Raw genomic sequence first — 14,210 nt, 5'->3', positions numbered from 1 at the left:
CCCGCCACTGCTTCAGGGCGTCTGGCGAGGCTGCCCCAGCCGGGGGGTTGCGAAGCAACTCCCTAGCCGCTGTCAGCGCTCCGCCGCTCGCAGCTTGTGAGGGGGCCTTTGATGGGCGCCCTGACTCTTGCCGGCGAGCAGCGCGCGCTGCTGCCGACGGTGGCTGCTCCACAGGCACGGTTGCCCCTGGAGCAGGAACACGAGGAGCGTGTGGCGTAGAGGACGCCACACCCTCCGTCATCTCTACGTCGTCCACACGAACCATGGGGACGATGAGGAGAGGAACTGTGACCAGCTAAAGAAAGCCCCTACCTGGCGCGCCAAATGTCGTGGAGCTGCAACCACGGCCGGGTGGCGGAAGGCACCCGCCCTAGCCCAGAGGGTGTGCACTCGGGGGTTAGCTAGTCCCAGAACGATCTTCCTCAAGAACACGATGAACACAGCAAGATTTAGAGTGGTTCGGGCCGCCGGAGCGTAATACCCTACGTCCATTGGGTGTTGTATTGCCTCCCCACAAGAGTGTGAGAGCTTGTGTTTGTCTGGAGCTGTCCTGTACACAGCGAGTGCCTCCCTTTTATATCTCAAGGGAGGCGCGTACATGGCTGCCGGGACCCCGACAAGTGGGCCCAGCGATGCAGTATAAAATATAGTACTGTTCATCATTATGGCGTTGCAGGCAAAGGAGATCTTTCTCTGGATATCTTTGCCTGCTCTTGGAGTCTCCCGTTCAGCATGTCTAGGCGCTGTCTTGTCGGAACGGCGCCCGTCGTAGCCAGCGGCGTCGCCTGCCACGTAGCTGAACGGCTGTGTAGGGAGCGGCGTAGGCGGTATGATGGAAAAGTGCCGTGCCGTCGTATCCATTTAATGCGGCTGACGGGCTTTGCGCGGGCGCGGCACAGGCGGCTGCACTGTGCACCTTGGTAATACGCGGTGCACAGCGGGGCCTGTCAAAGGCTGTCCCGCGTGCTGCGGGCGCAGAGCATGCGTCAACCATCCGCATTAAATGTGGTGGGTGGGCGAGTCCCCCTTGCGGAGGACTCGCGCATAAGCCCGCGCCCGTGCCCCCGGGACACGTGGCGTCTCCGGACCCCCGCACGGTAAGGGGGTCCGGACGGCGCAGGAGGCCCCGGACCCCTATGGGGGGTCCGAGGCCTGGCTGTCAGCTCGGAGCTTCCATCCCTTAGAGACACGTGGCGTCTCCGGACCCATCCCCAGGCGGGGAACGGGTCCGGGGCCGTTGGCCTGGTGAGGGAAGAGCCTGTCCGGTGGAGCCTGGCTACTCCGTCCTTACGCGTAGTTACGGATAACTACGAGGGTCCTGTCTTGCTGCAATAAGAGTGGGTACCCCTACTACAGGGTACCGACAGTATGGATTCAAGTCTTGCTTGAGATTTTTTGTAAAGTTATTGTGCGTCATATCATCAAATGATTTTTAAAATAAAATTTTTAATTCTAAATTTCTAAATTAATGATTCGCTTATGATTATTAACGTTCGAAAACAATTGGTTCAAATGTTGCTTGATCCAATTTAATACAAAACTCCTACTTAATTGGTGAAATATTTGAAGAGTTGCAGGTTTACTTGATATTACCTTAATACATCCAATATTTATAAATTTAATGTAAATATAAACTTTTATTTATTATATTTTTAAAAATACATGACTATGACACATACCTTCCTCACTAGTAGTATGTAAGGACCAAAATTTATATTTATATAATCTATATAGACGGAACCCACTAAAAGTCATTTACTTCTATTTCTCTATGACCATGTTAAGTCACGTCATTTCTATTTTCATTATCGTCAGGGTGTCCTCTAAAATCCATCCGTCCATTTATCATCCCCCTCATCCTCCACTAGCATCAACCATAATGATTATAATCCTTCACTAGCATCATCCATAATGATCATAACTCGACTGCCACTATTGACAACTTTTCAGCTCATCCTCTGACTTTTATGTTCCCTTCATGCAACTATAAAAGGCGCTCAGCCTTTCATAGCTTATCAAAAAACTCTCTCAAATCCCACAGCAATGCGCGGAAAATCACCTAATTTCTCTTACTTTGCTTCACAAATGGATCTGCCCATTCTAATCACCAATTGCCACCTCCAACATAGATCGTGTGTGCTCTTTGGCAATCTTAATGGGTGAAGCGTCATAAATATTAAATTTACTTTAGGGAGGTGATGACACTCTCGTCTCTCTTTGTAATAACTCTGTCATGTCCAGCTTGATTACTAGTTCACAGTCTTGGTAGCTATGCTATGTGCTATGACACTCCTCACTAAGATTTAGATAAAAAGGAGAGAGGATAATTGAATAAAGAAAAGCTAATGAAAGGATATCTGCCATGTTATCCAAATATGTAGGATTTATGCCATAGTCAGGTGAGAGTTTAATTGCCGGGACTTACAATTTTTTAAGTTTTTTTTAGGCTCTTACCATTTTCTAAGACGATGGTCAAATTGAAACATAGTAGTTGGGCCTGGCCCAGTCACGTCCTGGAATTGAGTACCTATACTAAAGTGCCAAGAATTGGCGCGCTCTCAGGGGCCCTGCTACTGTTTGCGGGCCCACGGGGGGCACGTGCACTGTTCACGCGGGTCCCACACTATTCACGTGGGCCCGCGTACTATTCAGGCGGGACCCATGTGGGACCCACGTACTATTCAGGCAGGACCCGCGCGGGACCCATGTACTATTCAGGCGGGACCCACGTGGGGCCCACGATTCTATTAAGTTAGTTTTTTATCTTAAAAAATATTTTCCTTCCATTATTTGACAATACAAAATATATTTAACTACTTCCTACATACAAAAAATAATAACTAAATTTTGTATACTACATTTACATGTGGTAGTTGTACTACTTATTGGGCTTCGATTTCCCTCCGTAAACCCACAAAATATAATTAAACTGTTCATTCATTTCTAATCTAACTTTTTTTCCTACTAAAGTAATTAAACTATACCTACTGACACCAAAAAAATATTCCTAAGGAAAAATTACCTGTACCTCTATACTACAATGCTTAAGATTTGCGCGCTCTCAGACACAAAACTACTATGCCCGCTTTACTGTAATTTTTATATCTAACTCAATACATCGATACGATATTGCTTCGAACATAGTAACGAATAATATCTTTCTATTAATATTTTAGATCCACATTTTTGGTACAGGCGCGCGTAGCGCGCCAACCTGACTAGTATTCTACTTATCGGCCATTAGCCCCCACCTGTCACGGAACGGAAGCCACAGCCAGGCCTCCCCCAACTCCACAAACCCCCGAAGCCCAGACACAGCGCGAATGGCGGCGGCGGCGGCGCTCCGCTGCTGCTTCCCCGGCTCCGCTGTCGGTGGCGGCTTCATCAGGCCCTCCTCCTCCAGGCGGGGCCGACACGCAGCGGCCGTGGTGGCTCCGCCTCCCTCTTCGCTGGGGCACCGTACCCGCGTTGACTTCCCTATCCTCCACCAGGTCACTCCTCCCTCCTATCTCCCCGTTTGTTTGCTCGGGGAAGTTTAAATAGCAATTGCACTATACAAGCCGTTAGTTTTTGTTGGGGGGGGAGGCGAATATGGTTAGAACTTAACCACTCCCCCCGTTCCAAATTATAGCAAAGTATAGGTTGTTTGATTTTTTTACCCTAAGTTTGACCACTCATCTTATTAAAAAATCTGTATAAAATATCACTTCTTTTATTGTAATTTGCTTTATTAATACAAGTTTTTCAAGAATGGCTTAAATTTGACAATGTATGTACAATTTTTTTGAATAAGACGAGTGGTCAAACTTAATGTCAAAAAAAGTCAAACGACCTATAATTTAGAATGGAGGGAGTATGAATTTAACAGTTTGCGTTTCTGGCTACTACCAGTATATGGTAAGTTTTGGTTTCCTTTAGGTGAATTGTTATCATAGCCTACCCAACTTGGGACAAAAGGCTATGTTGTTGTTGTTGTTGTTGTTGTTGTTGTTGTTGTTGTTGTTGTTGTTGTTGTTGTTATCATAGGAGATTTTGGTATCCATCCACCGTAGCTAAGAAATTGCTCATGGAGTCCCACTAGTTATTAAGGGCCTGTTTTTGAGTAGGATCCAGGTTCTGAATGGATGGAATCTCATCAAAACCTGTTGTAGTTGTTGTGCCTGATTAGAATGGTGAAACCGAATTTCTCATGTTTGTTAAAGTTTTGACATTGAATGGTGCTTTGGCATAGCTTGGTCTGGGTAAAGGTTATGGGATGCAAACTTTTCTTATTTAGTAGTCAAGATGAACTGATCTTTATTTATGCCTTGCAATTCGCAGCCTTTCCACTTTCATTGCTGCTTGTCTGATCAATGTTGTCCATTGGACAACTGAATTAGCTCAATCTCAACTGCATTAAACTGTCTTGATTGTGATATTGTTGATTTGCTACTGGCTAAACGGTTCCATTTTTTTATGAAGGTGTGGGTTTCTGTACCACTCTGTTTGCCTGCTGCATGTATCAACGTAATGCTCGTGTGTTATTATTTGAATGACAAGTGAGGACCATTTTTAATGTCTTCTTCTCTTTGACAGTTACTACTGTCAATGCGGCTGAGGAATTGCGCCAATGATTTTCTGTCGCACTGTTCGATCCTGTCATTTTATATTGCAAATCATAGCCTTACAACCTGTTCAATACTAGCTTCTGTTAGTTAGTAGATTGTGATTGAAACTTACAGGAATTTGATTGTGCCAAATTAGTTTCGTTTTTCTGAATTATCAATATCATAGCAGGTTTTCAAAGCAAATGTGTTTCAACAGTGCTTCCCCCTGCATCCAGGAAGTCTAGTAGGATTTTAAAGAGGAGGCTCGTCTCTGGTGTCTTGCTGATGCTAGAGGGATAATGAGTCTAGGTCTTGGATAACTGGATGGACTAGGTTGTTTTGTTCAACTTTTCCCTTTTTTGATTTGTTATCTGGTGATCATGTTCTGTGTTTCTTGCAAATTGCTCAGACCTCATTTCTTGAGGTATGGCTGTTGCTTTCGTAAGGGTTTCTCTCTCTTTTAATATAAAGATACACAGATCTCCTGCATGTTCGAAAAGGAGAAAAAAGTGATAGCAGGTATTTGTATTCAATATTGATTCATCCCAGCTAAGTTGAAGTAATGAAATTTGGGCTTGCTCAGCTTGAAAAAGAAAAAGAAATCATCCCAGCTAAGAAATTACTCATGGAGTGCCGCTTGTTGTCGAGGGCTGTTTCTTAGTAAGATTCAGGTCCTATTTATAGAGATGAAATAGCATTGAAACTCCTGTTGGTTGTTGTCTCTGCTTAGAAAAAATAATTTCTCATGTATGTTGAGGTTTGACAATAATGAGTCTTTGGCACAATCCGGTTTGGATTAAGGTTAGGGCATGCGGTTTTTACTTATATAGTAGTCAATATGAACTGATGTGTGTTTATGCCTTACAATTTGTGGACTTTCACTAGTCTGTATTTGGTTTTGCTGCTGCTTCTCTGATCATCGATACCCCATAGACATGCAGATACTACTGTGTTTGTTGTTATTTAGCTAATCAATGGATGCACTTGGCTGTCTGGATTTTTTTTTTTGATTTGCTACGGCCTAAAATCATTTCCATTTTCTTATAAAAAGATGTGGGTTTCTGTAGCACATTGCTTGTCTGGTGCGTGTATCAATGTTGGCCTGTGGATTTTGGTCTGATTGATCCCATTTCTAAGCCTTCTTACATTTCTCTAAACTTGATTATATTTTGTTCTGCGAAGCACAAGTAAGGTCTATTTTTAATTGCTTCTTGGATCCTGTCATTTTATATTGCAAATCATAGCCTTACAATCTGTTTAATACTAGCTTCTGTTAGTTAGTAGACCGTGATCTCACGTATTACCATTGAAACTTGCAGGAATTTGATGGTGCCAAATTAGTTTACTTCGACAATGGTGCAACCTCACAGAAACCTTATAGTGTAATGAAAACATTAGATGAGTACTACAGATCGTACAACTCGAATGTTCATCGTGGTATTCATGCACTCAGGTAATAAATACATCTTTATGTTATTTCTTGATGCTATGTATCAAAACTATGAAGTCCATGTTAATACTGCCTTAGAATGAGCGTTCACTATTTCCAAGTGTATTTAAACCAGGCTATATGCTGTGCATGTGCAGGGCTTGTTCTGTTGCTTTTATTTCACTCTGTTAACTTCTTCCATGTTTGTTCTTCCTATACCAAATGCTGCTTCTATTGATATAGAATCATGTGATATTTGATGATCTTGGCTTTGCAGTAATGGCCCTGTTTGGATACCAGGGTTAGAGTTAGAGTTGGCTTTTTTGAGCTCATCTAACCCTGAAATATCCAAACAGGAGGGTTAGAGTTGGTTAGATGCATCTAACCCACCCAAAAAAACTATCCCCTCCAAGGGGTGCTTATTGGGGTTAGATTAGATGGGGCCCACCTTTTCTCCTCTCTCTCTCTCTTGCTAGAAAGAGGCCAAATGATTAGAAAGGTGCATTTATTGTCAATCTAACCCTTCTATCCAAACACCTCTTTGGTTAGAGTTAGTTCATGGATACTCATGAGTTAGATACTAACTCTAACCTCTTACTTAGTTAGAGTATCCAAACAAGGCCAATATGTGAAAAATAATCAAACTTGTGCACTTACATTAGGAAATATTAAATATGTCGATTCATGGTATCATTTGGTTATTGTTCTTGCATTCATCTTGTGTTTTGAATTGTTGCTGTTTTTCCTTACCCATGCATGTGCACATATATTGTACCTTATCTGACATGCTTGCTTCAATGGCAACAATGCGAAAGCTACTGATGCGTATGAGGGTGCAAGAAGAAAAGTTGCAAATTTTGTCAATGCAGCCGATAGCAGAGAGATTGTTTTCACACGTAATGCTACAGAAGCTATCAATTTGGTAGCCTATTCATGGGGTCTATCTAACATAAAACAAGGAGATGAGGTGAGTCCTCTGTTTCTTATTGCCTTCATTATGTTTTGCAGTTTATTATACCTGCTTCTTTATGTTCTTAACTTTCTATATGATTCATGGAACTGTGAAAATAGTGCTTTTATCGCAATTTTGGCTTTCCACGAGCATCTGCGTTAAAAAAGTATTGTCCCTATTTCTTTGTTGCCCTTTTTTAGTGAAGTGGCCATCTAATAATTGCCAGAGGATAAAGTCCTCAATATCTGATTTATTTTTTGCAAAATATGAAGTCTTTTGTACTTCTTGAAAAAAACTTCTCTTCTATTTTGTTTGTCAGATTCTTCTTACTGTTGCGGAGCATCATAGTGCTATTGTTCCATGGCAATTTGTTTCCCAGAAGACTGGTGCCACTTTAAAGTATGTTGGGCTGACTAAAGAAGAGGTTCCAGACATTGAACAGTTAAAAGGGCTTCTGTCAAACAAAACAAAGATAGTTGTTGTACATCATGTCTCAAATGTACTTGGTAAGTTGATATTTTATTTGGAAGGGACATAAAGACCATGTCGATTATACTGGCAGTTATAGTTTTTGAAAAAGCTATCATTATATTGTAGACTGTCCTAATGACAAAATTGTGATTTGGATTGCTGCATTAGACCTTTATATGATAATTTATACTTTTTAATACACAATCAAGCTGAAATCAAGCATATTATGATGATGATTATGTTGCAAGCTAAGTTTCTTGCAAATGTTCCATGATTGTATCATACTATCAAGATTAGTTTCATTCTATTCCTATCAATTTATCTTGATGGCACAATTACTGAGGTATTCTCCCACTTTTGTTCATGACTTACAGGTTCAATGCTTCCTATTGAGGAGATTGTAACATGGTCAAAAGGAGTTGGAGCTAAGGTTCTTGTAGATGCTTGTCAAAGTGTTCCTCATATGCCAGTTGATGTTCAGAAACTTGGTGCCGACTTTCTTGTAGCATCCTCACATAAGGTTTTTTATTATTAACTATATGAATGTAATTAAATTTCTAGTCATGTTGGAATAGAAATAATCAAATGCATCAGCGGCTAGGCACGAAAGAAGGGGAGAAGGACATTTATAGGATGGCTAGGATCCGCGAGCGGAAGACAAGGGACATCAACCAAATCAAATGTATTAAGGATGGGACAGATCGACTGCTAGTGAAGGATGAGGAGATCATGGATAGATGGAGAGAGTACTTCGACAAGTTGTTTAATGGGGAGAGTGAGAGCCCTACCCTTGAGTTAGATGACTCTTTTGACGATACCAACAGACATTTTGTGAGGAGAATTCAGGAGGTAGAGATCGGGGAGGCTTTGAAGAGGATGAAGGGAGGTAAATCGATGGGCCCTGATGGTATCCCCATTGAGGTGTGGAGATGCCTAGGAGATAGAGCAATAGTATGGTTAACTAAGTTTTTTAATCTCATTTTTCGGTCAAACAAGATGCCGGAAGAATGGAGGAGAAGTATATTAGTACCTATCTTCAAAAACAAGGGTGATGTTCAAAGTTGTACTAACTACCGTGGGATTAAGCTGATGAGCCATACGATGAAGCTTTGGGAGAGGGTTATCGAGCATCGCCTAAGAAGAGTGACAAGTGTGACCCAAAACCAATTTGGGTTCATGCCTGGAAGGTCAACCATGGAGACGATTTTCTTAATACGACAATTGATGGAGAGATATAGAGAACAGAAGAAGGACTTGCACATTGTCTTCATTGACCTTGAGAAGTCATATGACAAAGTATCGAGAAATGTCATGTGGTGGGCCTTGGAGAAGCACAAAGTCCCAACTAAGTACATTACTCTCATTAAGGATATATACAAGGATGCGACGACGTTTGTCCGGACATGTGATGGCAACACCATTGACTTTCCTATTAACATAGGCCTACACCAGGGGTCAGCATTGAGCCCTTATTTATTTGCTTTAGTGATGGATGAGGTCACAAGGGATATACAAGGTGAGATCTCTTGGTGTATGCTCTTTGCTGATGATGTGGTGCTAGTTGACGAGAGTAGGGCAAGAGTTAATAGGAAGTTAGAGCTGTGGAGACGCACGTTAGAGTCGAAAGGGTTCAGACTTAGTAGGACCAAGACCGAGTACATGATGTGCGATTTCAGCGCGACTAGGCATGAGGGGGGAGACGTTAGTCTAGATGGACAAGTGGTGGTCCAGAAGGATACTTTTCGGTATTTAGGATCGGTGCTACAAAAGGATGGCGACATTGATGAAAATGTTAGGCATAGAATTTCAGCTGGCTGGTTGAAATGGCGGCAAGCTGGCAAGCTTCTGGCATCCTTTGTGACAAGAGGGTGCCACAAAAGCTAAAAGGCAAATTCTATAGGACAGTAATTCGTCCGGCGATGCTATACGGTGCTGAATGTTGGCCTACAAAAAGGCGACATGTCCAGCAACTAAGTGTAGCAGAGATATGGATGTTGCGGTGGTTTTGCGGGCACATAAGGAGGGATAGAGTCCGGAACGAAGTTATTCGGGATAGGGTCGGAGTGGCACCCATTGAGGAGAAACTTACCCAGCATCGGCTGAGATGGTTTGGACATGTCCAACGAAGGCCTCCTGAGGCGCCGGTGCGTAATGGGGTTCTTGAGCGGGTCGATAATGTAAAGAGGGGTAGAGGTAGACCTAAACTGACGTGGGATGAGTCGGTTAAGAGAGACCTTAAGGATTGGAATATCTCTAAAGAGATAGCTTTGGATAGGAGCGCTTGGAGACTAGCTATCAATGTGCCTGAACCTTGAACTTATTTCTTTCGGGTTTCATCTCTAGCCTACCCCAACTTGCTTGGGAAAAAAACTATGTTGTTGTTGTTGTTGTTGTTGTTGGAATAGAAATAATTGACCTTCACAAATTATGGGCTATACTTCTCAGATGTGTGGCCCTACAGGCGTTGGATTTATGCATGGTACATTTGAGATGTTGTCATCTATGGAGCCTTTCTTAGGTAAAGATACTGTAAGGTGTAGGGAGTTTGTTCAGTCTGTGTGAGAGGATAAATTCAGTACTTAACATTTACTGCAGCGAACAGCTGTGCTAAGACTCGATTTTCTATGATATCGCTGCAGGTGGTGGTGAAATGATTGCAGATGTGTTCAATGACAAATCTACATATGCTGAGCCTCCCTCTAGGTGAGGAACTGCTTTCATCTTTGTAGATCTTCCATTGTCTACTATCATGGTTCTCTAGATAGTCAGTACAGGCTATAGAGTATCTGTGATAAGAAGTTACTATACAACAGGGCATAATTATATTGTCATGTACAATGATGGCCATGGCATAATCTCCTTGAATGGCCTTCAAACAGACAGTCACAAACGCTAAACATCAAATTTCTTAGATGTTCCTAACCAAACCTTTATTCTGCTTTCTTCTGCATTAATGTTCTTCTAGTATTGAACTTGAATATTTTCATTTGGCACACCTTGAATACTACAGGATAGTAACCTTTAATTATTTTATCAATTGACATGTCATTATTGTAATGTTCTTGTTGTATATCTCCCCTTGGTTACTTACATTTATTGCTTCATCTCTTACTTAATGATCTGGTCCTAAAAGATTTGAGGCTGGAACTCCTGCAATTGGAGAAGCTATAGGATTGGGAGCAGCAATTGACTATCTATCATGCATTGGCATGGATCAGATCCATGAATATGAGGTCAACACTAGATCTGTATCTTTGTGTCATATCCTTCTCTGAAACATTTGTTTTATAGAGGCTTATTGCACTCTAGAAAGAACTTGTGATAGCGTGCTCACTTCTATTTTTTGGCTATCCAGAAAGAGTTGGCAACCTATCTCTATGAAAGCCTTATTTCAGTTCCAAATGTCCTGGTATATGGTCCAGCACCTTCCCAAACAGATCACCGTGCTCCTTTATGCTCTTTCAATGTTGAGAATGTTCATCCAACAGATATTGCAGAAATTCTTGATCTCCAGGTATGCTGAAGTATCAACCGTTTGGTTTGTACTAATTATGATTCTGTTGTTTTAGTCAACAGTTATTCAGATTGCATAAAGGAACTTTTATGGCAACTGGATAACTCTGTATTTCTATTTTGTGCTGATCTCTCAGCTTTCTAAAGCCTGTTCTTGCTCCACTGCATTGCCTAGTTTTTTTAACTGTATTTGAGGAATAGCTTTTTAGACATTATAATTGTATCACAAGGAGAAACTATAGCTTCCAGCGTCCAGCAGTAGCTTTAATGTGATGAAAAAAAATCCTGTTTGTTGTCCCCCTCCCTTCCTCTCTGACTGTATTATCTAGTTGGCTTGCACTGGAATAACTACTACCAGTACCAGATGTTTGGGTTAACATTATTTTTATATGCTTCTTTTGTTTACTTCCAATGAATGAATTTTCATCAGTACTGGTAATTTAGTGTATTGTTTGGTGACCCTTTGTTTCAGCATGGCGTAGCAATTCGATCAGGGCATCATTGTGCACAGATTTTGCATAGGACCCTTGGTATCAATGCAAGTGCTCGTGCAAGTCTTCACTTTTACAATACAAAAGAGGAGGTGGATGTTTTCATCAATGCACTTAAAGATACTATTCACTTCCTTACATCTCAACACTAGTGCAGTTGAATTTGTAAGTCCGCCTTTTTTTGCCAGTTTCCTCATTTTCTTGTTTGAGCCGTTGTATGATATGGTTGGAACTTGGAACAAGGAAAACATCCAAAGGCTATGCCTACATAAATTGTCAACTCCCTTTTTTACCGTTCTTGTAAAATGAAGTACAGAGTGCAGAGTACCTATCTAACCCTCTGTTCTTAAAGCGTTAAGGCGAGGCACGGCGAGCGACCCCGTCTGCAAGGCGAGGCGACGCCTAGGCGAGCAAGGCGACGCCTTACCCATATGCCACAGGGAGGAAATGAAAAGAAATAGGAAATAAAAATAGTAAAAAAGACAAAGAAGAGGGCAAGGGCCCAGCCCAACAATAACATCTCCACCCTCCAGAACCCTCTCCCACTCGATCTCATCCCGACGCCGCCGCCGGCCCTCTCAGCTCTCCCTCTGCCCAGCACTCTGCCCTCTCAGCTCTCCCTCTCCCTTTGTGCCGCCGGCCCGCCGTCGCTCCTCCGCCCGACGCCGTCGCCGGCCCGCCCTTGCTGCTCCGCCAGACGCCGCCGCCGGCCCCGCGCGACACCACTACCGGACCCGCGCGCCGTCGCCAGGCCCTCGCGCCGCCGAAGCTTGTTGGCGCTCCCTCTCCCACCTTCCTCACCATGCTCAGGTAGGCCGCCACCCCCTCCCTCTTGTTCCCCTTCCCCCGCAGATCGTCGAAATCCTTCCCCTCCTCTTCCTCTCCCTCCTCCCTCACCCTCCCTCTCAGTTTGCTTCTCTTTTGGCATGGCGTCGGCGGACGCCTTGGATTTTTGAGCGCCTGGACGACTAGGCGTCGCCTTAAGAACCATGATCTAACCTCCATCCATATGAGAAATGAAGTCCCTGGTCAGCATTATGCAGTAAAATATGTCATGTTTGCTTGTTGGACATGAATCCATCTCAATTATTTCTAGCTAATGAACAGTCATTCAATGATGGCTTTGATACACGGTTAATTACTGATGCAGTAGTGTGTTTATGTGTATAATTACCTACGACTGGGACCAGAATAGAGTGACCTGAGGGCCAAGAAAGGACAGGTAGATGTGCATAATTTGAGGTATGGAGTCCCAATTCAAAGAAGCTGCAGCTGGCTCATTGTGTCCTCTTGGAACCTCTGGGTTGACATACTTTACTGAGACAATGACTGGTAAAAGATAAAATGAGCAACAATAGTTTCTTTTGCTTGGATCCTTTGTAGTTGTGCTATCGATACCCAAATTATCAACTAGATTGGTTCCATGTCATTTCTCAGCAAAGCATGGCAGATTCCTTTGGTTCTACATGGTGAATACACGATCTGAATGCATGATCGCAATTATTTTCTACATACTAAGCATGGTTGACATGGGAAGAAACAATTAGAAGAGACTTGAAAGACTGGAGTATACCTAGAGATTTGTCCTTGGATAGGAGTGCTTGGAAAGCCGCGATTCTCGTGCCAGAACCATGAATAATGGTCTTTGTTGGGTTTCAACTCTAGCCTACCCCAACTTGCTTGGGATTAAAAGGCTTTGTTGATGATGTTGATGATTGATGATGATGATACTAAGCGTTGTTGAATTGCCAAATTGGAGGCCACAGATAGATTGTTTCAAGTTAGCTGTTGTCATGCTTCATAAATTGAGGGTTTTTTTTTTGCTTAAATTTGCATCAAGAGTTAACTATGCCTTTTGGTGTAACTGTCTTTTTTTTTGGTTGAGTCCGTTGTTTGTTGGACATAGAGCATAGCGCACTGCAGCAGCATCTTCCAATTTTTCCCTTTATATTATAAATTAATTTCTTCTACTCGCAAAAAGTAGTTTCTTTAGAAGTTGAATTAAAATTTACCCTTTCAGGTGCCAAAAGCAGAAGGTTATGTGCAGTATGCAGTAACAGGATCTGGTCGAGTTGAAGCTCTTTCGAAAAATGTTTAACAAAACTGCTTCTCAATGACAAACGTGAGTAATTTTTAGGATATTAAATGCTGGAAATGCAGGAGAGGGTAGAAGCCATTTTTTTCTGTTCTTCTAGTCTAGTTACAAAACAGTTTTGGCTTTGCAAGTGCTTCTTGGAAAACCTTCTTAGTTTTCATCGTTCGGTAGGGCTTCAGTATAAACCACTGAGAAGCTACTGAAAAATGCCCTAAGCTAGAGGTTCCATCTAAGGAATGAAATTGTTCCTCAGATTTCCATATTTAAAACGTACACCAGATTTGTTCCTCCACCCTACTTATGTGATGACTCTTTCTGTAGCAACTTATGTGTATATCGGTTTACTGTGATGATAACTTATGTGTATAGCAACTTCTATTTTGTGTCAACTTATGTGCATGAGTGCATGATGGATTTCGTTTGCAGTAAGTTGTATCTTACATGTGTAGCAATTTATGTGTATAATAGATTTTGTTTTTTAACAACTTTTTATTTTACATGTGTGATAATTTGCACATAAACTTATATGTATGACTACTCCTTTTTTAATATTTATATGTGCGACATTTTGTGCTTGTGACAACTTATGTATATGACAGATTCTATTTTTATGACAACTTATTATTATAAAAAATTATGTTTTGCGGTAAGTTTGTTTCTATGACAACTTATA

The 14,210-nt window shown here is 42.1% G+C and overlaps 1 protein-coding gene across 3 annotated transcripts; it reads left to right on the top strand.

Annotated features, from left to right (window-relative positions):
- The first annotated feature begins 3,268 nt into the window (after positions 1–3,268).
- On the top strand, positions 3,269–13,926 carry LOC120699075 (cysteine desulfurase 1, chloroplastic-like). 3 transcript variants are annotated; one of them, XM_039982946.1, is made up of 11 exons: positions 3,270–3,491; positions 5,906–6,039; positions 6,823–6,982; positions 7,287–7,473; positions 7,813–7,958; positions 9,884–9,956; positions 10,078–10,141; positions 10,572–10,671; positions 10,794–10,952; positions 11,424–11,607; positions 13,463–13,926. In XM_039982946.1, the coding sequence occupies exons 1-10, from the start codon at positions 3,324–3,326 to the stop codon at positions 11,592–11,594; spliced, it is 1,362 nt and encodes a 453-aa protein (XP_039838880.1). In that variant the 5' UTR covers positions 3,270–3,323; the 3' UTR covers positions 11,595–11,607; positions 13,463–13,926. The 3 variants fall into 3 exon arrangements, with proteins under 3 accessions (XP_039838889.1, XP_039838880.1, XP_039838872.1); XM_039982955.1 differs by lacking the exon at positions 11,424–11,607 and having other exon boundaries at positions 3,269–3,491; XM_039982938.1 differs by lacking the exon at positions 13,463–13,926 and having other exon boundaries at positions 11,424–11,752.
- Positions 13,927–14,210: the final 284 nt, after the last annotated feature.

The sequence above is a fragment of the Panicum virgatum genome, chromosome 1K (assembly GCF_016808335.1).
Source record: "Panicum virgatum strain AP13 chromosome 1K, P.virgatum_v5, whole genome shotgun sequence".
In the NCBI taxonomy this organism is placed as follows: domain Eukaryota; kingdom Viridiplantae; phylum Streptophyta; class Magnoliopsida; order Poales; family Poaceae; genus Panicum; species Panicum virgatum.
The sequence above is the reverse complement of the archived record's forward strand: the minus strand, read 5'-3'. Positions and strand labels throughout refer to the sequence as shown.

Coding starts and splice junctions, on each gene's coding strand:
- LOC120699075 (XM_039982946.1), top strand. CDS start 3,324: ATGGCGGCGGCGGCGGCGCTCCGCTGCTGCTTCCCCGGCTCCGCTGTC. Junction 3,492..5,905: donor ACTTCCCTATCCTCCACCAG/GTCACTCCTCCC, acceptor TGAAACTTGCAG/GAATTTGATGGTGCCAAATT. Junction 7,959..9,883: donor TTGTAGCATCCTCACATAAG/GTTTTTTATTAT, acceptor TATACTTCTCAG/ATGTGTGGCCCTACAGGCGT.